General features: G+C 31.7%; 1 protein-coding gene across 2 annotated transcripts in view; it reads right to left on the bottom strand.

Moving 5' to 3' along the window:
* The window catches only part of Khc-73 (Kinesin heavy chain 73), a 217702-nt gene that overhangs the window by 78606 nt on the left and 117341 nt on the right, over positions 1–21755 (bottom strand). Inside the window, exons 16-18 of one of the 2 annotated variants that reach the window (XM_040727993.2) lie at positions 19153–19355; positions 7506–8025; positions 5821–5859 (exon numbers count right to left, since the gene is read on the bottom strand). In XM_040727993.2, the coding sequence (XP_040583927.1) occupies positions 5821–5859; positions 7506–8025; positions 19153–19355 (762 nt within the window). The remainder of the gene's footprint in view (positions 1–5820; positions 5860–7505; positions 8026–19152; positions 19356–21755) is intronic. The other variant, XM_040727994.2, reaches the window with a different exon arrangement.

Here is a 21755-nt window from a genome sequence, read left to right as displayed (position 1 = left end):
GAGTGTTGACGTGATTGTTTTTGTGAAAATGTACAAACTCAAGGTTCGAGCTGTCATTAAATATTTGTTTTTGAAAGTGTAACCTTTAAACTGATTCAACAATAACAGACATATGAAGGCTTGCTAAGTTAAAATTTGACGCGTCCAAGTCAATCCAACTCGGAGTAATTGAGCTTAAAACAAAACAGTCTATCATGAACAATTACTTTGCAAAGAAACAGGTTGAGTATTATTTAGACTAGTTACAAGGATGGAAGCATCGCTGGGAGAAATTTGTTGAGTTACAAAGAGACTATGTTGTAAATGAAAATAAAAATCAAGAAAAAAATGGCTTGTATCTTTGTAAGGTCGGGAATTTTTAAGACCACCCTCGTATATAAGTAATCATATCCCCCAATCTGAAAACGCCCCTGTTGATCAATTTGGCTCCAACTTAATATTTTGTCATTTTTACCACAAGGATTTATTTTTAAGAACCAGTCTAATTGTACATACAATTAAAAAGCAACTTACCCCCTTTAAAAGCGCTATTAGTATGTGTGCAACAAGCAGTCCCATCTTTTTATCTACATAAATATCCTTACTCATATGTATAGTATACACTGTACCCGTATAAATACCCTTTTGGTACTCAGGTGATATTATTATCCGTAATAAATATGGATAAAGAAAAATGATTATTGTAAGAAAGCCCCAGTACAATTGGGCTTTCTAAAAAATATATATATTTTTGTACATATTAGATGGTATATTATACTAGAGTTGGGATTCGGTCTGACCGTTTTGATTTTACCAGACCGAATTAATCGGTCTCATTTAAAATTCGGTCAACGGGTTCAAATAACAGATTAATACAGAAAAAAATTGATCCAGGATTTGAAAACGATTAAATACATAGTGTGATCAAAGGAATGTAGTTTTTTGAGGCCTTACTGTGATTTCTCAAGAAGATTTCTGTAAAATCCAAGACAATGCTATGTACTTAATATGTTCAACCAACTATGAAACAGGTTCCTTCCGTCTGACAACCAGGGCCAGTATATGAGGGGTCTTTGGTGAAGTGTCATTGTCCTTGTACTTAATTAGGACCCTGCACTGAAGATAATTTTAATTTTTTTTTTTATAAAAAGCCTATTAAAAAAGTACATATGAATTGATGCATTTAAAAATGCCGTAAAATATAAAAAGATTGAGCTTTTCTTAAAAGGTCGATTGGAAAAAAGAAAAAGACCACCTTTATTTTCTAAAAAAGTGAAATCATATTTACTAAAATTGAAAAATCTTGCACATTTATCATAGCCCTAAGCCCCGCCTGCGGTAAAACCGAACCTGGGAACAAATATTGGGAGTTTTTGAGCAGCATCTTGGAAGAAACATATCCCAACAGACCTCACCATTTAATTAACCCATTATGAATCGTGACCTGTAATTTTGCCACCAATTATTTTCACCAATGATAATTTTGACTCTAGAAAATTTTACATTTTCTCAACTATTTATGTTTTTATGTTAACGGTTTAAACTTTACTTTAAGTACGGAGTCACAAATCCGGGATCCCGAGTTTCTTTCGAAAGAATTTATTGAATACTTTATTCCTAGTCATGATCTTAGCTTGAAGAAATATAAAGAACTCCATTGCTAAAACAGGGGATTGATTAAATATATATATTATTTATTCTTTTCTTTTTTTGGGGGCGGGGGAGCCTGGTTTTTGGATTCTTTTGTAAAAAAATTTGAAAAATTAAAATTGAAAGGAAAAAAATGAAATATTAATTTTTTTGGAAAAAATTTCAAAAAATATTAAAAAATAAGTTTTGTAGAAAAAAAATTCAGAATTTCACTGAAATTGACAAAAATTTCAAAAATCTACAATTATGAAATTTTTTTCAGGAATTTTCTGACAACAAATTTGTATGAATTGGAAAAAAAAAATCAAAAATCCACGGCTGATGTAAAAAAAATGTATTTTTTGAAGAAAAAAATTCAAATATTAAATTTTTTGAAAAAAATTTAAAAAATCCGTAACTATTCACAAAAAAATAGAATTTTGTGGAAAAAAATTTGAGAAATTAAATTTAAAAAAAAAATATGAAATTAAATTTCACATATAAATTAAATTTTTTAGGAAAGAAATTAAAAAAATCGAATTTTCTAGTAAAAACAAAAATTCATTAATTTTGGGAGGGCTACAGCACCTCCAGCCCAACAGTCGAGATTAAAGTAAAGTTCGAACTGATAATTTAAGAACATAAAATGATAGCGAATATGTCACATGGCAAAATCTCCAAGTGGAAAAAATTAACAGGAATGAAAATACATGCTGCTATATAATCGGCGTCAAAATTACCAAGAACCATTATGGATGTCGGACAAAACGAATATTTCAAGAGGTTAACAGCAACATCACTGATTATGCTAAAACTAATTCTACAAAAAGTGCACATAAATTGAGAAATCCAAAAATGAAATGGCAGCAATATCTACTAAAGTTGCCCGCTCCTACGTATCAGGCAAAATGCATTACACTAGTAATGAAATTCAAGATGCAAGGAAGTCTATTGACCCCCCTCCCTTTTTAAATATATTCCCACTTAAGTCATATATCCTTCTTCTTATACCCTTACAGCTCTTTGTGTGTCGTTTGCATTTAGATACATTTTTTGTCAGTAATTCTTAGAAAATAAACACATTAAACAATATCCCGTGTAAGTTATGAGTTTTTTTGTTTAAAATTTTTGTTAAAAAATAGTTGTTCAGCTTAAAATTTGTAATACAAATAATGTGGTAAATATCTTTGCTAAAATTCGTAATTTGAGATTTTGTAAATGTTAAATACAATAATATATTGAGGTTTAAAAATTTACTCATGTGGGAAAAATGCCACTTTTATCACTGATATCTAGAGTTCCATGCAGTAGTCAACAATAGTGCATCTTTTTTTTTTTTGCCCTTAGATTCAGATGGTGTATTAATGATTTATTTTATCTCGAGGAAGATGGAAATGACTTATAGCACAAGCTCTCTACTTTTATGGCCTACAAACTGATTTTTTGAAAAATATTTCTGTTCAAAATCTAAATGATTTAACGTTATTTTTATCCTATATGTATCTGAATACATAACAAAGCATACAATAGTTTGTAGATGAATTTTTTCAGATATAAAAAAATTTCTTCATTGCTTTCTGAACCGGTGAAAATGCCTTATAAACAGAAAAATCATTAGAAAAAATGTATTTTTTCTTTAAAAGTACAACAATTTCGTCATTTTTTATCACAGTAGTAAAAATAATAGTTTGTTAGCAAGTGAGGAGATACAGCTTCATTTTTTTTTTCTTCAAAAAAGCACCTTTATTTTGAAAGAATTCTAATATTTGTTGCATTTAAAAAATATTGTTGTATAATAATGAAGCTATTAAAGTTTATTGATAGTCAATGATGTAACTATGTAAGGCCACATAATCATAATATCTCTTCTACATGTTTTCTCGGGGTGAAATAAACCATTTTCATCCAAGGACAAACATTTGTTGCCTAGTTATTTATACAAAAAAGAAACAAAAAAAAAAAAAAACGAAACAAGCAAACGGGACCTTTTCAAAATAGACATTTTTTATCAAACGTTTAACACGTCTAAACTAACTTAATATAGAAGTTACTTGGATTTTAGACTTTGGTTAAAGCTTCTTCAAGAACTTTATTGCTGACTTTATCAAAAACGCTACAAATGAATTATAATTCTTACAATAATTAATAATATTTTCTATACTTTTCAATCGGAAGTACTTTTGATACAAGAGCATCAACTAAATGAAAACAAGGATATCATACCCTGAGTTTTTTAGGGTTTTGAAACACGCCAACAATAAAGTTAAATGGCTTAATATGGCCCAATATCAAGGTAACTGGTATATTGAGTTAATTTATACTTTTGAGAAACGGAATAATCGCCATTTGACGTTTAAAAAAAAGGTCACATTTAAAGAGGTCTAAAGCAGACAAACGAAAATAAAATATTATAATAATTATAAATTAAACAACGAATCATAAAAAAAGTTATTAAATTTATTTCTATATAAATATAACTAAATAATATTATAAAGTGAATTTAAAAAAAAAAATAATGATCATTTAATAGCATATTATCAAATCAAATTATATGAAGACATAGGATAGTAGAAGTACACGTGGGTAAAGCAATATTATTGGTCAAAAGTTATCAAAGAAGCGAGAGTTTGTTTATTTTTTTGCATATTTCTGAATGAATTAAGTAATTAGCGTATAATTTATTATCACGTAAGCTTCTCTCTTTCATACTTTTTTTAAAGGATTCTGGTTCAAGTTGCAACATCCATCTCTACACATTAAACATTTGGGGAGATTGTGGCCAAGCGCTTAGTATAATTTTCTACAAAAATATTTATATATAAACTTGAAATTTGTATATGAAGATAAGAATAAAAAAAGGATTATTGAAATTCATTGAAAATAGGGAAGGATACTTTTTTTTCTAAAAGAAACCTCTTAAAGTAGGTTAGACTATCCATCGTACGTGTATATATATACAGTTATACCTTAGTCTAATAGACCCTTCTGCAACCCACAAAATCCACTTTACAGTAAAACCTTATAGGCTTTTAGTTAAAGGAATCGATTGAGAAAGAAGACTGGAGCATTTAAATCAAGTTTATAACGCTGACGAACATCCTGTTGTTTTGGAAGTTCATGCCCAAGAATACGTAAGCATTTCTGAACGAAGAAATAGCCTATGAGAAGCAAACATCCAGACGAAATTCTGAGAAGTATTTGGGCTAATGGAACGCTGCGTTAACGCCTCTTACCGACAACATCACCACTTTATTAGTCCTTTATATAAGATATCAGGAGAAGATTTGCTCAGAAAGATACTATCTTTACTCAACAAACAATAATTAATATATATATATATATGCATGTGCAATAGATGTAGTAAGCCACCTATATAGACACCGCTTTTTTTTAAAAAGGTCATATAAATATTAGCCTTTTTAAAAAAGGTCATTATAAAAATTAAAGGAAGGTTATCATAACTAAAAAAATGCTTACATTTACTGTCTACAAAAGTCAAAGTATTTCTACAAATGGAGAGGGCCCTGCCTCAGGGCTCACACCCTGAGCAAAAGCAACATTGGCTGTCTGTATAAAAATGGAATAAAATAGAATACAAATTTGTAGATATTAGGGAAGAAGTGTTGGTAATGAATGACGTCGTAAAAGAATCAGAGTATATGAAATAGTAATCCTACACAATGGAATTTATTTAAGACGCTTAACAAATTACAAACCATTTGCTATTTTAAAGAAAGGAAGATCAAAATATATATCAATGTATTAGGGGAAAGACAAAAATAAAAAAAATACACATTTGATGTAACAGGATTTGTAACATTTTACAGGTCTTTCACTTTCTGTAGGGGGGGTACAAAAAGATTTAAAGATGGATGTGCCCAATAAAAGATGGAGGGGGGTAAATAAAACAATAAAATTACAATGTTTTTTAGTTTTTTAAATGATTAGAAATTTGGATTAATGTCAGTAGGAATGAAGGATCATAATTAATTTATAATATATCATAAGCAAGCGTGAAATACTAAATATGTAACTAAAAATAAATCAAGGGTTAAAAAAAAAATAATAATAATAATGGTGTGTGAAATGTAAATGAATATAATTTGTTTTAAAAAAACTTTTATAAAAAAAACCGAAGATCCAAAAAAAGAAAAAGAAACGGAAACCAACCACGCAACTAACTTAGAATTCTAAACGACTTTAAATACTTGCCTACACTTTCAGCCTCAGCGTGGGATTCAGGTACTGTTTCTGAAAATAACAAAAAAAGCATAAGAAATAATGAATAAAAATAGTAGGAAGCAGTGGCGCATCTCTAGCCCCTTTATTTGAGGGTGGGATTGATCCACCTAAACATTTTTGAAGTCCCCTTATATCTTATATATAGATTTATAAGTCTGTTTTTGGTGTTATCACACATGGAATCCAAAATGGTCCAACAGATAAGTCTAAAATTTAGCAAGTAGACGTATAACATAACCAAGCATGTTCCTCGGATATTATTTTAGGCCCCCAAGTTCATTAAGAGCCTATTTTTGACTTAAATAAAGCATTCTTTTCCTTCTCTCTTTCTATCTCTCTCTGTCCCTTCCCTTCTCTTTCTACATCCATCTCTCTGTCTCTTTTCTTCTACCTTCATTCTTTGTTTCTATTCCCCACAAATCAACCCTCCAAAATGGGCACCCTCTGCCAGTATATATATAAAACCTATTTACATAATTATTATTATTGATAATTTTTAGGGCTTTTGGGCCAAATATGACATCTAACAATGCCCTATGTATTATGTATGTCAGTGGTTCCCAACAGGGGTGGCTCTTTAGTACCCTTATGCTCCGCGAGAGATGATATATAATGAATATAACATTTAGTTAAACATATTCAAAACAATGAGATATTTGACAAAAACTATTATAGATTAGAGTAAAGCATGAAAAAATAAAATAAAAAATTAAAATTGATGGGGAAAAAATAAAAACATCCGCAGCTATTTATACAAAATTTAATTTTTTAGAAAAAAATTTCAAAAATTGAACTTTATATAATAAATTTGATGGAGAAAAATATCAAAAATCTATAGATATGAACAGGAAATTAAATTTTATTGGGAAAAAAAAATTGAAAAATTAAGTTAAATTTCAAATATTGCATTACTCTCTCCATCAACTCATCAGATGGAGTAACATCGATTATGTTATTAGTAAACACTTCAAAATAGTACTATAATTAATCAATCTGAACTAATATATTAAAATCAAAATACATATTTTATTACCCCTCCGATGTTGCAATGGGATATTATACACCCCGAGATTTATAAAAATGATTATTTTCCCTTTGAATCTACATTTTATGGCCAAAACTACTGAGTATGGTCTTAAAACATTGAATCAGATCATATACAATACTTTATTTGCCTTAATAATGCCTTGTTTAGGACTGATTTGAATATATAGATATTTTAAATAGAGGTTTAGTTCATTTTATTAAATGTTTTTCAACAAACATTTGTTCCTTTTCATTCCTTGGATTCTTTTACTTAATACTTACAAACTGAAAGTACAAATATGATTCCCAAAAATTTGCATAAACTAATTGCACTAATTTTAGTATTTTATAGTGTTTTAATTGATATTTAAGAGTGGACACTACAAAAAATGATAACTTATTTAAACCATGTAATTAACATAATCGTTCAACTCTTTATTTTGTAATTAAATACGTTCTATAGTTAGGGGTTCTTTTTGATCTAATTTTACTAACCACCTCCTACAAATTATGTTCACTAACGAAGGCGAATAAGGAAATTTACAATGTCTACGGTTTGCTATTGTACAACAGTCGTTCGAGTGGTTTTGTATGGAGATAGCAAATAATTAAAAAGCATTTTCACTTACCTAAACCAAATGGCTTGGAATTTTCGTTATTATTATTATTATTATTGTGATTAATATTATTATTAATTGATGAGGCATGGGAGTCATGATTGGCTACAGGATTGTTGCTGTTCAGATTGGAGTTATTGAGTCTTTTAATAAGAGAGTCTGAGCAGAGCTCAGAGAAGCTCTCCGAGGTCTTCATCATTGAAGATATGTTGTCAAAGCTCGTGGAGTTACTCATCATGACATGAGAAATATTCGGAACACTCAACGTCTTTCTCATGAAGGGTTGAGCTCCTGAAGATGAGTTGGAAAGGGAGCCATTCGTGGGGCTACATTCCTTTCCAAGTGACTTATTCTTAAGACGCTCCTTGACTGCAACGTCTTGACGTAATCTATCGAGAACAAGTATTGTCTCCACAGCAGAGACGCCCTTTGTGTATTTCTCAATAAATGTCTCTCCATCCACGGTTTCATCATCATGGCATGAAGCTGCCATGACAGCAAGGGACTCGCGATCTTCCAACTCTTCACTCGCCTAAAAGAGAAAATGAATATATAGTAATAGAACAAACTTAAAAAAACATAACATCTTTAATCATTCATTTTGGTAGGTAGCCATGTACTCAAGAAAGATGTGATGTTTCTCCATATCATGTACGTAGAATGTACATATTAATTAATTAAAATTGCAAATATTGTAATTTTGTATTATAATAATAAAAATAATTAATAACTTTTTTTACATCACTTCTCTCAAATATAATAATTAAATACTTGAGAATGAGTTAAGCAAAAATAATACGAGGAAAAACAAAAGAGGGGGGAAGGATAAGAGGCTCTACTTGAAACACAAGAAAGTTTTTCCATTCTCCCTCCCTCCCACCATCTTCCATATTCCGAAATTCACCATTCCTCCTAAATGGTTATGATTTATCTTCTTTTTTTTTGAGGAAAGATTTTTAGATATGTACTATAAAGTTGCAATATGACACAAAATAGAGATGTAAATCCTGTGTAATTTCCTTCCTTAAATAGATTAAATTATATTCAAAACCGGATTGAACAATTGCGTCTACTCATAAAAGACGGAGAGTAACCCCGAGGATATGTTGCAGAGTTATAATTGTAAGTCCTTGTTGGACTTAGAGTAAAATAAAAGATTAACCTTTCCTTCCCCCAATCCTCCCTTGTCATAGCTGATTGTAACGGATCTCCTCCAAAACATTTCTCCAATTGTCAGGGTTACCATGTTGATTTTCGGTTTCTTTTTCTAACATGATACATACAATTTTTTTCATTATCCATACAATACTAGAAAGCTGTAAGCGAAGGCACGAGCGAACCAGTTAAAAATGGAGTAGAAGAACTGTGTCATAACTTACATAAGTTCATGTGTCATTTTTTTATGAAAAAAATAATCAATTTATTAGATTTACTTAGTTGAATGTTTACCCACACCTAAAAAAGAGGCCTCTGATAGGCTTGATATTGGAATCCAATAATTTAATAAAAACGGTGATTCATGAATTTCAGAGACATGTTTTTTTTTTTTTAATCGGTATATATTTGACTATTTAAATCTAATAAATACGTTGTTTTTTTTCTCATAAAAGTAAGAGAAATGACCCTTTGAACTAATGTTATGTCATTGGAGTAATTCCTCAGTTCTTCTATCCCATTTGTAGCGGGCACACTTGAGTGTTTGTCTACAGGTTTTTAATATTATATAGGTAATCCTGCCGATTTGAAGAATGTTTAGAGAAGGGGAGCTTCGCTTTAATGACGTTTCATTAAATTAGCATCAAGCTGCAATGAGATGACTTTAAAAAATAAATTCATTCATATTCTTAATAGGTTATAAAAATATCTATCAAAATTGTTTACTTTATTTTAATCTTCGTAAACTAATATTTTTTTTAGTTTGAATTTTTTCAAACTTGGATACAGGTTGAAGAGCATAAGATAACATCGTTGCATAGATTCAAGGCTAAACAAATTTCTAGATTCCTCGTAGCCCTTCGGTAATGTTATCCCTTGTTTCTGGAGATTCTGTTCTTTATTTTCATATTATAGAAGGTTCATGCCTAGAGTTGAAATCGGAGGAGGGCAGTGGCTGCCTTTAAGTACAATAAGGTTAAGAGCTTGGGACATGGCCCTATTAAACCCTATTATATTGTTAGGTTTGGGAGTTAGAGTTACTTGAAGGCATCATAGGCATAGGGACTATAAATATGTGGCTTTACGTTAACTAAGAAACACATTAATTACATAAAGTGGCCTAAGCAGTCTCTGGACTTCAATCACATAGGCCATTTTCATCTTCCGTTGCTAAAGAATGAATACAAATAAACGTAGGTAGGGCTTTGTATCATCATGGTATTGACTAATAATTGCAACAAAGATAGGTAGATATGAGCAAATACATACGTGATTACCAGGTGGAAGCTTGAAACTTATACATTTGTATCATACTGATTTGAAAGGTTAAGTGAGAGGAAATTAGAACTGTATGTAATAGTATACGTAGCCATGTATCTTAAGCAGCTGCTTTTTGTTTTGTTTTAAATCTGACGAAAAAAATAATCACAGCGAGATTCAAGGCTTAGTGTATCACCTCACCTTCGTACGGGTCCCACTCTAAGAGAGGTGGCCAGGCAGACAAGAATGGTTCGTAAGACCATATGCAATGTTAAGAACAGGCTAGAGTACAACGAGATCTCAGAGAGGAGGGAGGGCTCCGGAAAAAGTACATCGGACGTTTTCAAGGCCAGCCTACTTCCCTGGTCCAGGCAAATGTACCCGACGGCAACGTTGTCTTGAAGCAAGATGGGCGCAAGCTCATTCTGATAAAATCACAGAGACGTTTTTTGCTAACAACATAGCTTTCTTGGACAAGAGAATGTTGCCACCATACAGCCCGAATGTCAATCCCATTGACTTTTATTTCTGGCCACACATCGAGAAGAGGGCCTGTAGCATCCTTCACCCAAACGTTGAAGCGATGAAGGCCACTGTTGAGGAGGAGTGGGCTGCCATAGACCCAAACTCATTTCTCAATACTTGCAACTCTTTTCGCAAGAGATCATCTGTGAGGGCAATGGCGGCCGAATAGAATAAGTCAATTTGATATTGTCTATGTATCAGAAAAAGATTAATAAAGATTTTTGTTAGATGTGTAATTAAAGAATAGCAGGTTACTTTCTTTGTTCTTTTCAAGTTTCCACTCGGTATATAAAAAGTCCGGAGGATCTTAATTAAAAAATAAAACAACAACTTCAGAAGATCAAAGAGGTTGTCGAGAACATTGATAAGGCATATTAATAAGAAGAAAATAAATAGAAGGTATACTGATGATAATATTATATTTGCTCAACGCTTTACAACAAATCATTTTCTGTGCCTGGAATTTAATTAGTAGTTTGTAAAGGTCAAGAATTAGATGAAGGTATTTGATAAAAATAATAATAAAAAAAGGAAGGAAGATAATTCCACAATTTTGTAAACCATCAAATGATTAATAGATACATTAAAAATTCTATTTATGACCCTCACTCATCTCTACGTGTACGTATAAAAGACACATTATACATTGTTATGTATTTATAGTGATGAGTCCTGAGAAAACCCCGTCAATGGAAGTAAAAATAAAATAAAATAAACACCCCAAAAAATATGGCTCCTGTACCAAAAAGGCGATAATTTACAGGTACATCGTCCAAATTTGGGATTCTCTCTTTTACTTTTTGAGCTCATTATGGTATGTAAATCTTTAGTAATGGAAACCGTGTGTATTTTTGCCATGTTAAAAAAGACACAAAAAATCACAATTTGAAGAATGTTTTGGCTGTCAAGACGTAACGAGGGGAAAGGAAAATAAACAAGGACATAGACAAAAATTAATTCAATGTCAATCTTAAATTCTACCCTAACTCCAACACGGACACACAACTCCGTAACAAATGATCAAAGTCAAAGAGCACACACGAATGTTAAATCAGATCTTGAATATAATTGAATTGAGTAGGAAAGGAAGTTTACTCCTCAAGAATTAAATAATACCGACAACAGCTCAAAAATCTACACTCTTCAGATATCCAACTTTTTTTTTTAAGGCCCCGTCCACAATGCAACGTTTTCAAAACGCATTTGTATTTCTATTATTAGGATTCGAAATGTTTCACGTCCACACGAAGAAGCACTCTCCTTAATCCGATCCCATTATGAATGTTGATATTTATTACTTATTGGTGAATGTTTTTTTTTTTAAATCAATGTATCCTCTTTAAGGATGAATACGTAAAATATCAATGTTAGTCGTTTAAAAACTATATCATTCTACAATAATTATTCATTAATAAACATCCGTGCCACAAAAGATATATTGGTTATAACACAACTTTGGTACAAAATTGACGTGTTGATTATATTAGCGGTCGAATTAGGCTTTTAACGACGTTTCAAATACAATTTTTAAGTTAATCTGTTTAACATAAATTAAAGGATAAATTTAACAAAGGCAGGTTTGCAATAATTATTTTACAAATATGATTTTTTGACTGACAAGTTTGTGAGGTCGAGTAACGAGTATAATTCCGCTCACATCACATCACTAATATTTACTATTTGCCTCTTTTTCATTGAGTGAATATATAATGAAAGCTCTGGCTCTTTATGGATGGGTTCGTCACCCATAAAAAGATAAATATAAAAGAAGATGAATCAAAGACTATATTATATTTATGAATGTTCACGTACCTTTATATATATAAAAATTAATCCCTCCTTGGTCAAAATATAGAGAGCTTCTAATTAATGATGGGTTTCTAGAGTATTATGAGAATAAAAATATATTTATCATCTTATATGAGTTATCAGTTCAATAGGAAGGAACATTTTTGGGGGTGATAAAACAACACTTATTTTTCAGAAATATAAGTACTATAAATAAACCTATATACACCAACATCAAGTTGATTTTGAATAAAAATCAAGAATAGAGAAATTCCAAACTAATTTTGTTACTTTATATAACACATGGGCTGACAAGTTCCTGGATTCACACTTAGTTGGCGCTATTTTAATTCAACTCATTTTCAGATGGTACCAACCTTCAAAAGACAGATGTCAAAGGTTCATGACAATGTGGGTTTTTTGTTGAATGGATTCAATTCATTTGATTCAATTACAGACTTTGAATTTAAATTTGTGGGATGTGTGTAGATACCCAAGAATTTTAATTGTAGTTTAAAATCTTTATTGATTTAAAAGACTATTATCGCCTCCAATATGGCCTTTTCCAAATAAAATCATATAAAGGGGACATAAATAATATTTTACAACATATAACACAAAAACTCGAATAAATCTTTAGGATACTTCATCAAATGACTTTAAGCATACAAAAAAAAAGACTTAACATCTTCATTGAATACTATTTGATAATAATGATGATAACTGATAATTTAGATAAATCATATTAATTATATGTACTAAAAATCCATATGAAATAGCAAGATTTATACATTTAACATAAGTCTTGTACATTTTATTGTATACCCTACCGAGTGGTCCATTAAGATCCAAACACTTTGAATTGAAGGTGTAATTTATTAATTAACCATGGAATTACAAAATGTTTATATTTTATACAACTCTATACCTACATGTTATTATGTATGTACATAAATATTCCTCTCTTGTTCATAAAAATAGTTTATTTTCTGGTCCAATTTCAATTTCTTTTCAAATGAACGACTTATTTTGTCTATATACAAGTGTAACCTATCTAAGTGTAGAAACATATAATTTATCAATACAACATGAAAGAATAGATGAAGTCGAATCTATAGCATGTTCATTTTTATTTTTTTATGTGACACAAAAGATTTTTAAATAAAGACTGAAAGGACAACGACCTTCTATGCACGTCTAAGTACATATGTATAGTGATGTAAACCGTATGTATTTTGGCCATATTTAATAAAAAACAAATCGACTGGGTAACCACTGATCATTAGAATAGTTTTTAATGAGGGAGCAGATTATGTGCCATGACGTTTGTTAAGGTCAGCTGTGACAAGGTAAAAGAAGGAAATTAAAAAAAAGACAATGGCAAGAATTACTCTGATGTTGATCCTTAATTCTACTCAGGGTTCAAGAAGGACTTACAATCATAACTCCAAAATAAGTCATCAAGTCCTCTCCGTCGTTTATGGGCACTCACAAATGCTCAATCAGGTTTTAAAAATAATGGAATGTAGTAGGAAAATGAGTTAAATAACAATGACAACAGCTGGAGAATAGACAATTCATTATTCAGATTACCAATTCCAAAAAAACGAGGAGCTAAAAAATACACACGACTTAGATAACTATACATACTGTTTAAGGGATCCGCATATGGTTTAAGGAAGATTGCCCTGTGAATATTTGATTTTTTTGTTTCTCTTTGAATAACTTTCATTCAGTAGTTTTAGAGGGATAGTTAAATTATACAAAAAGATGCAACATTTAATTGGCATAGGATTAGTGTATTAAGGAATTAGTTATTGACGATTACGCATAGGTCTTGAAAAAGTTTGTTTTCTGGAATAAATCCGGTTCCGATTGTCCGATTGGAACAAATCACACCAATTTAGAATTCTTGTATGAGACCGTATGTAATGGTATCGATTTTAGCATGATTGTCTATGATCTGAGGGCAATATTTCCAAAAATATTGGTTGCAAAATAAATCTATTTTTGTTCCAGATTGTTTTTATGCTGACGAGCCCATCAATTATTGTAAAAGTCGATGCAAAAAGGATCCAATGTCCTTTTAATTGAGTGGGAGGTTTCTTCTTCTCCCTGTATGTTTGTACTATGTAGTCTTTTATCATATATTTATAGAGAAGAGGGGGAAAAAGAATCTGTTAATGTTAATAAAAGGAAGTGTTGTACCATTTTTGATTAAGAAAAATAAAAATAAAATATATGTATATGGTGATTTATCGATTTTGAACATGTTATAGGAAAGTGAGAAGAAAAACGAACGACGAGAAGGGGGGATCAAGGGGTTGTCGTTAAGAATTATTTCTTTTAAGGACAAGGAAGAAAAAAAAGAATAGAAAAGGAAAAAAAAAAAAAACTTCTACCAAATCCAAGAAAATCTCCCTTCGACTTTAATAAATATATATGTATAAATAAATACTAGTGTTGCCAAGAATATATTTCAAACTCGACTTTACAAAACGAAAGTGTAGATCATTTTCTCAAAATGACTTCAACCCCTCCTCCCGAAATATTATTTAAAAAACACTACGAAAACTCGAAATATTCGAGTAAGAATTAGTCTCATTTCTAGTTCTTTCTGCATTTTTATTGAGTATATACTCAGTCAAGCAGAGTATTTAACAAAAAAACTTTGAGCACATGCAGAGGTAGCGGTTGTTGTGTTAGCGGCTAGACTAAACTGTTTGGCATCAATTTAAAAAAAATGGCATCGATCAACGAAATATTTATTCCAGAATCGTGGAAAAGGCCACACCAGACAAAACACTTTTGGGATTTCATACTCCTTAAACATGGACAGGCCCATTGTCTGGAGAGTCAAGAAGGAACTAGAAGAGTCTGGAGATGATTATGAATTAACAACCATGCCACGCTGCAAGAATAAGTTGACCTGTTTGTCAAAAAACAAAACAAAAAAAAACAACACTTTGTTGGATGGAGTTCTAGGTCTCCAAACCTATATCCCAGGGATTTTATTTTTGTGTGGAGGTATAGTTGAGCGACAAACCAACAGATCCTCCTGTAACACAATATCCAAACTGATGCCCAGAGTTACGGAGGAACCCATGAATCTGCCTATCAAGAAAACTGCTCACAAGACCTCCTCCGAGGTAGAGTCCAGGCCATTATTGACGCCAAAGGCGATTATATAGAATTATATATATTTTTTTCAAGTTTAATTAAAATCGGACGATTAGTTTAAAAAAAAATCCTTTTTTTTGTTATTGGTTGTTAAATTGCACAATGTATGTATATTAAAAGAAGCAACGTTTGACTGTTTGTGAAGTGTGCGCTTAATATATGAAAAATGGGTAATCTAAAAAGTAACCATGTAGGGAAAAGCATGTGTAGTTAAAGCTCAGTGAATCATATTAACAAAGAAATGAAAGGGGGAATACATTTGAGTTGTAAATCCTAAGCACTCTTTAGCGCGCGAGTTTTGTTGTTCTTAGCAACTTGAAATATGTTTTTTTTTTTTGTCTTACTCTAATTGGTATCATTATTCTTTTATTCTTGAGGAGATAACATCTAAGTATTTAGTAACTACGCATGAGTGAACTCATGAAAAACAGAGAGTAAGACTGAGGCTTTGTAGGGAGTTACCTTAATTAAGTATTAAAGCAACGTCATGGTCTTGTCAGGAACTTCCATCTCCCTTGGGAAAAAGGTTTGGCTTCTATCAAACCGAAGGCCACCTCAATCTTAGCTTGTGTTCTTTTTGTTTTTGGCATACCTACTCTCTTTTTATCTCTGAAAATAGTGTATCCACTCCTCAACGTGTTGCTAACCTTGTAAACAGTCTTGAATGTCCAGTTGATAAATTAGATTAGACCGATACAACGAAGCGGAAGACACTTAATAAACTTCAGGGACTCATTGATCGATGTGAATCCATAATCATAATTACTTCAACAGTTATCAACAAAAGGGGTTCATGGATTGAGTCTTCCTAGAGATCGCTACATTCACTGATCCAAAATCCGACGAGTTTTCTCATAATTTTTCTTCCGCAGCTGCTTGGCCATGATTGATGATTCCACCCGTTCTACCAAAATATCAATATCAACAGCTCATATGCTCTCTCTCAGGAATACGGACTAACATATTATTTTATACTATCCCAGGTGTGATATAACAAAAAATAAATGTGATTCTTTTAGAATTTGTGTCCACAGAAATCTTCAGGGATTTGAAAAATAGAACATTTTTTTAAGAGATTTAAGCAGGGATTTCCAACCTTTCAATATCATGGGCCGACTTGTTACTTGAAATATTTAAACAGGCCACAGAAGGAAGCTATTTAATTAAATTTAAAAAAATTGGCTTTAAATAAAAAAAAGTAATAAATACATATGTATTTAATATTTAGGCCAAATCTAATTTATCAAAACCAAGCTGCTTATAAAGAACAATATGACTACCCTATGCAGGGCATTCATAGGTTGTGTTTTTTTTTTAATTTAAAAAAAAATTATTCCGCTGCATAATTGATCGAATGGCCTTCTTTTTTAGAAAATAAATCCTTTATAATTTTTTTCCCTGCTGTTTTCACATTAAAAAAATTCCAAGAGCGATAATCTTTCAAAAATACTACTTGAAGTGAGAATGAGTAGTGGCCCACACTTAAACATTAAGCGGACAACGTGTTGAATACCCCTGGATTAAAGGATCACTACAAATCATAACGTGGCGAAAGAAGGCTTTACACCCATTGCGGAAGTAGTCATTATACATGGCATACCAGTGCTGGTTGACAGTGTCCTTGAGGTTGTTGATATTTGAGTGACAGACGGTGCAGGCCTTGGACTCAACATGCTCTCAAATAGTTAAGTCCACATTTTCTTTGCCCAGAAAGGCAAGTCCTCGAACCACTTCTTGGCATTTTTGGGCGTGTTTGCAGGCGCACCATACTGCTGGAACACCACATCCATGTCCAAGTAGTTGGTCTGGATCCATGGTAACATGGCAATCTCTGTTGGTTTCTTGCCAAACAATTTTACCACATTCAAAAATACCTTGAGTTATGTAGCAAAAACGAAGTGTAAAGATTTTTTTATGAGCACCCGTTATTACAAATGAGTTTATTTAAAAGGGACCATATTAAGGCCTATATAAGTCTCTTAAAAGAAATTAAAAATAACTCGAACTCCATATTTATAAATCGAACACAACACTAAAAAATAGATAGATATATGTTTCTTCTTCATCTTCAAATGAAGTATTTTCTTTCTTCATTTTACTACTCCTATAAGAAAATACATACATAGATTCATATGATTAAGCATACATACATACATACATATTTATGTACGAGTATACATCCCTAAAAAAAATGAAGACAGCTCAAGAAGATTATGAAAAATAAATGATGAATGGATCTTAGGGGTCATCATCAACTTCATTCCATGAGAAGCAAGGAATAAATTAACATAAAAAAAACATAAAAATGCAAATCAGTGCGTTCCCATCCAATCATTTTTTTTTTTTTGCTAAATTTTCATCCGCATAAATCAGGGGTGTACGCTGGGTATGGACATGAATTTTTGCTTTTTACAACAAAATTGCTGTGGATTTTTTTATTTTATTTAAAAAGGACTTTCACTTATAACTTCCGAGCAAACCCTTGTTATTACTCTCCGTCTATCACGGACACACCCACCAGTTATGACTAAATACTTATATATTCTGTCGTCAAGAATGAAATAATAATGGTACACCTTTGGAAAATTAAAAAAATCTGTTAAGATTGTCAATAAGAAAAAGCCGTTCCAACTTTTTAGGACTGATTTTATAGAACTCTAATGATAGGGGATAAACATTATTATATTTTATATATATTATCATATAATGTTATAATTCGTCTAATAGTGTAATATAATTATATTACACTATAAGACGAATTACGTCATTTCTAGTCAAAAAAATAAAATAATAATAATAACCCATGAATGTGCAACTTATTTTTAAGATCCTACTCCACAAAGACTCATCGATTGTAGTGTTTGAACGTCATCACACTCAAGGATTTCCACAGGAGATTACAGAGTAGAGACTAAATTTGTCTGGCAATTTTAATATATGGACCAAGAAGATTTTTTTATTATAAATATTAAGAAAGGTCATTTTAAAAATAGAAAGAAATATTATTTATCTAAAAAATGTCATTAAATGAAATAGGAACACAATTGATTTAAAGGAGGCTTGGTTTTTTCTTTAAAAAAACCTGGAATAATCTGTATTCCCACATGAGGGGAATATAAAAGGAGTGATTGGATGAAAAAAAGAGTCATTGTCATTTTTTAATCTATTCCTTCAAGAGGGAAGATAAAGAAAAAGAAGCTTGGCTGTATGCGTCATTATTCCATGAATCTAGAAGAATCATTATCAGCCTTATCGATCAAGTGAAGCATTTCCACAGAGTACTCACACTAACATGTATGAATGCGTCTGTCATTATTTATAATATACTATTATTACTTATTTATTTCTTAAAATGAGTGCCACACAAAGTTTGAGGTACAAAGCCCTAGATAAAATATATTCATTAGCAAGATTTGTAAAGTTTGTCTTCCATAAAAATCGCGCTCTTTTTTTAAACGATCATCCTGCTAAGATTAATTATTAATAAAATCCGCACTTAATAACTTAGCCCATTAAATTCTTAAGGCCTGGAATAATCATGGCATATTACTATTCCTACATGAGGGGTATATGAAACGAGTGATTGGTTGAAAAAAAGGGGAAATAGTGTCAACAACTTTTTTTACACTATTCCTTCAAGAGGGGAAAAAAAAAAAAAAAAAAAGAGCTAAGTTGCATGTGTGATTATTTCAGACCACACAGACCCTAAAATCGCCGCTGCAAACAATGTTTTCAGTATTAAAGTATGTACCTTTGGTATGTTTGAAACGATTTCATAGACGGCGCTTAGACTAGATAAATTGGATGTATGTCCCATGGAGCGTCGGATTTTGTCTGTGAGGGAATACTTTTTGTAAATATTGAAGCAGACCCTTTTTCGAAGTACAAGGTCCATCACAGTTGGATGAGATAAGCGAACCACTGCCTTGACGATGAGATAGGCTCTCTCATTGCCTAGAAAGAAAAAAAGTTCATTACATAAAAGATACAAACACACAAAAAAAAAAAATTAAATCTTTTTTAAAGGAGTTGAACACAACACAGGGATTTAACTTTTATGAATAGACCGAAAACTTTTTTAAAAAAATATAGAGTTAAATTTTTTTGTGTCCTTTCTTTGTGGGAAGAAAAAAAAACCAAACATAATACCCCTTTTGCCATTTCAATTGTTTCTTCACGACAATAAACACCTCAAAAATTATATTTGTAATTATTCGACAACACTTTTATAAAAAAAATGATATGTACAAATGACTAATATTTTATTCATTTTATCCTTTTCCAGGACCATTAAAAAGGAGCACCGGAGTACTAATCCTTTCATCATCATGAGCGAGCGACAAGCAAAAAGGCAGCGCTTTTTGCAAATCTCCTAGATGCTGAAATGGATGTGATGACATTGTTAAGCGTACAAGAAACCTGGTTTATAAGTTGCCCAAGATAAAAAAAAAAAATCGAGAAGACCTCTCTAGGATGTCAGGAAGTGGAGGGGATAATTTAAAGAGGGATACAAAGTTCTTGTTCCGTTTCGAAAGGAATATTAAGGAGGATCCCACAAAGTAGATAAATCGCCTCACCAACGAGTTCTCTGTGGCTCCTAGGATCATCAGAAGAACAAGTACACCTGGTGATTAGTTTCTTTCACAACGGACCCCACACCACCTTCTGAATGAGGTTAAAAACCAGGAGGCTCGAGAGGTGCAAGAAAATCCTCATATGGATCAAGGTAAATAGGTCAATCGTGACAATTTTCTTGGACAAGAAGATTTTCACAGTTGATCAATTCCACAACCACCAGAACGACCGCCGGCTTGCGGAAACATAAGAAGAGGCCAAGGGGGTTACCACACCAAATATCATGCTTTATGATAATTACTAACAGAGAAGTAATTAGGAGTACTTCTATTTGTTTCGTTGCCGTGAATATTTATTTTTGTTTTTCTGACTATACTAATTTTATTAGCTATTTTGTCTCTGGTTCGATTTTTTTTCATAGTGAGATTTTGTTGATGTATGCTTTGACTTTTTTTTTTTTGGGGGGGGGGGATGATTCCATCATTTTTCCGAAAGGAAACAACCATTTAAAGGGTTTTATAGCACTACACATTATACATTTTGATTAAGAATTTTAAGATAACATCAATTTTAGCCAAAAATAACAAAAATGATGTATAAATCTCATTTATTCATATATTAACGCAAAATATCCTTGAGGCAAAATAACCTGGCGCTTACAAGACAGGGGCGTCCGCAGGGAGTGGGTTGTAGCCCCTTCCCTAGATGAAGGAATTTTTATTTTAGAAAAATTTTAATGAGAAAACAGAGGTTAAAAGTTAAAAAAAAACTGAGCGTCCCTTCTCCCTCCCAAAATATACATATATGCAATCCCGCGGACGCTCCTGCAAGATTATCTCTTTATCTTATTTTGGCTCAAGCCCAAGAACTGTTGAGAACCCCTGATCTAGAGTGAAGAAAAAAAAAGACAAGGAGGGATGGTGTAAATCCCAGGGATCCATCCATCTTTTTCTTAAAAGATAAGGGACATTTTATGAGATCCAACAATAACTATTACCCTTGTAGTACAGCTATAAATTTAAAGAGGAAACTACATACAATCATCCATCCATCCATATATATTTCTATAATGTAAGGATGTACTTAGACTTTTTCCCTTCTTTTAATACTATTTGTGCTTGACAGTTTCTTTCTTTCCAAAAATAACAATTTAACCAGATAAATAACATTCTAATATGATATGAAATATATATATTTTATATACATTATTATACCCGTATATTATTAAGATTTTGATGGATATTATATTTAAGAATATTACATTCATTCACAAAATATATATAAATGTATAATCTATTTCCTTTTAAATACGATCTGATCCTCCCTCTCATCACAATACCACCACCCATCAATGAGAGAGTCCCCTCAGTCATCATACATATTAGCTTGGAGAAAAAGTAATTTCGTATTTCCTGCCTTTTTTTCTTAACAAAATATATCTTGTTCATTATTGGTCACATCGGATCATACGATCAGGTGCACTAAAAGTGTAATTGTATAATACAAACGCTTTTTGGCCAATACATACCCTGTTGGGTCATGAATTATGGTTCATCGAGTACGGACGTCTCGAAGGAAAAAATCGCTATATTTTACTTTTTTACTACCTGAAAAGGAAAAACGGGTTGAAAGCGAGCAAGAAAATTGGTCATGTATATACAGGGCCAATACTCTTCCGGGTTGTCTTGCACAACAATGATTCGAGCGATTATTTTTTCCCCCTCAAAATTCTGTCGTCTAGAGTGAACAACTCAAGCGTTTGAAGCTGGCGATCCAGTC

The sequence above is a fragment of the Lepeophtheirus salmonis genome, chromosome 2 (assembly GCF_016086655.4).
Source record: "Lepeophtheirus salmonis chromosome 2, UVic_Lsal_1.4, whole genome shotgun sequence".
Lineage (NCBI taxonomy): Eukaryota > Metazoa > Arthropoda > Copepoda > Siphonostomatoida > Caligidae > Lepeophtheirus > Lepeophtheirus salmonis.
This window is presented reverse-complemented; position numbering and strand designations above follow the sequence as displayed.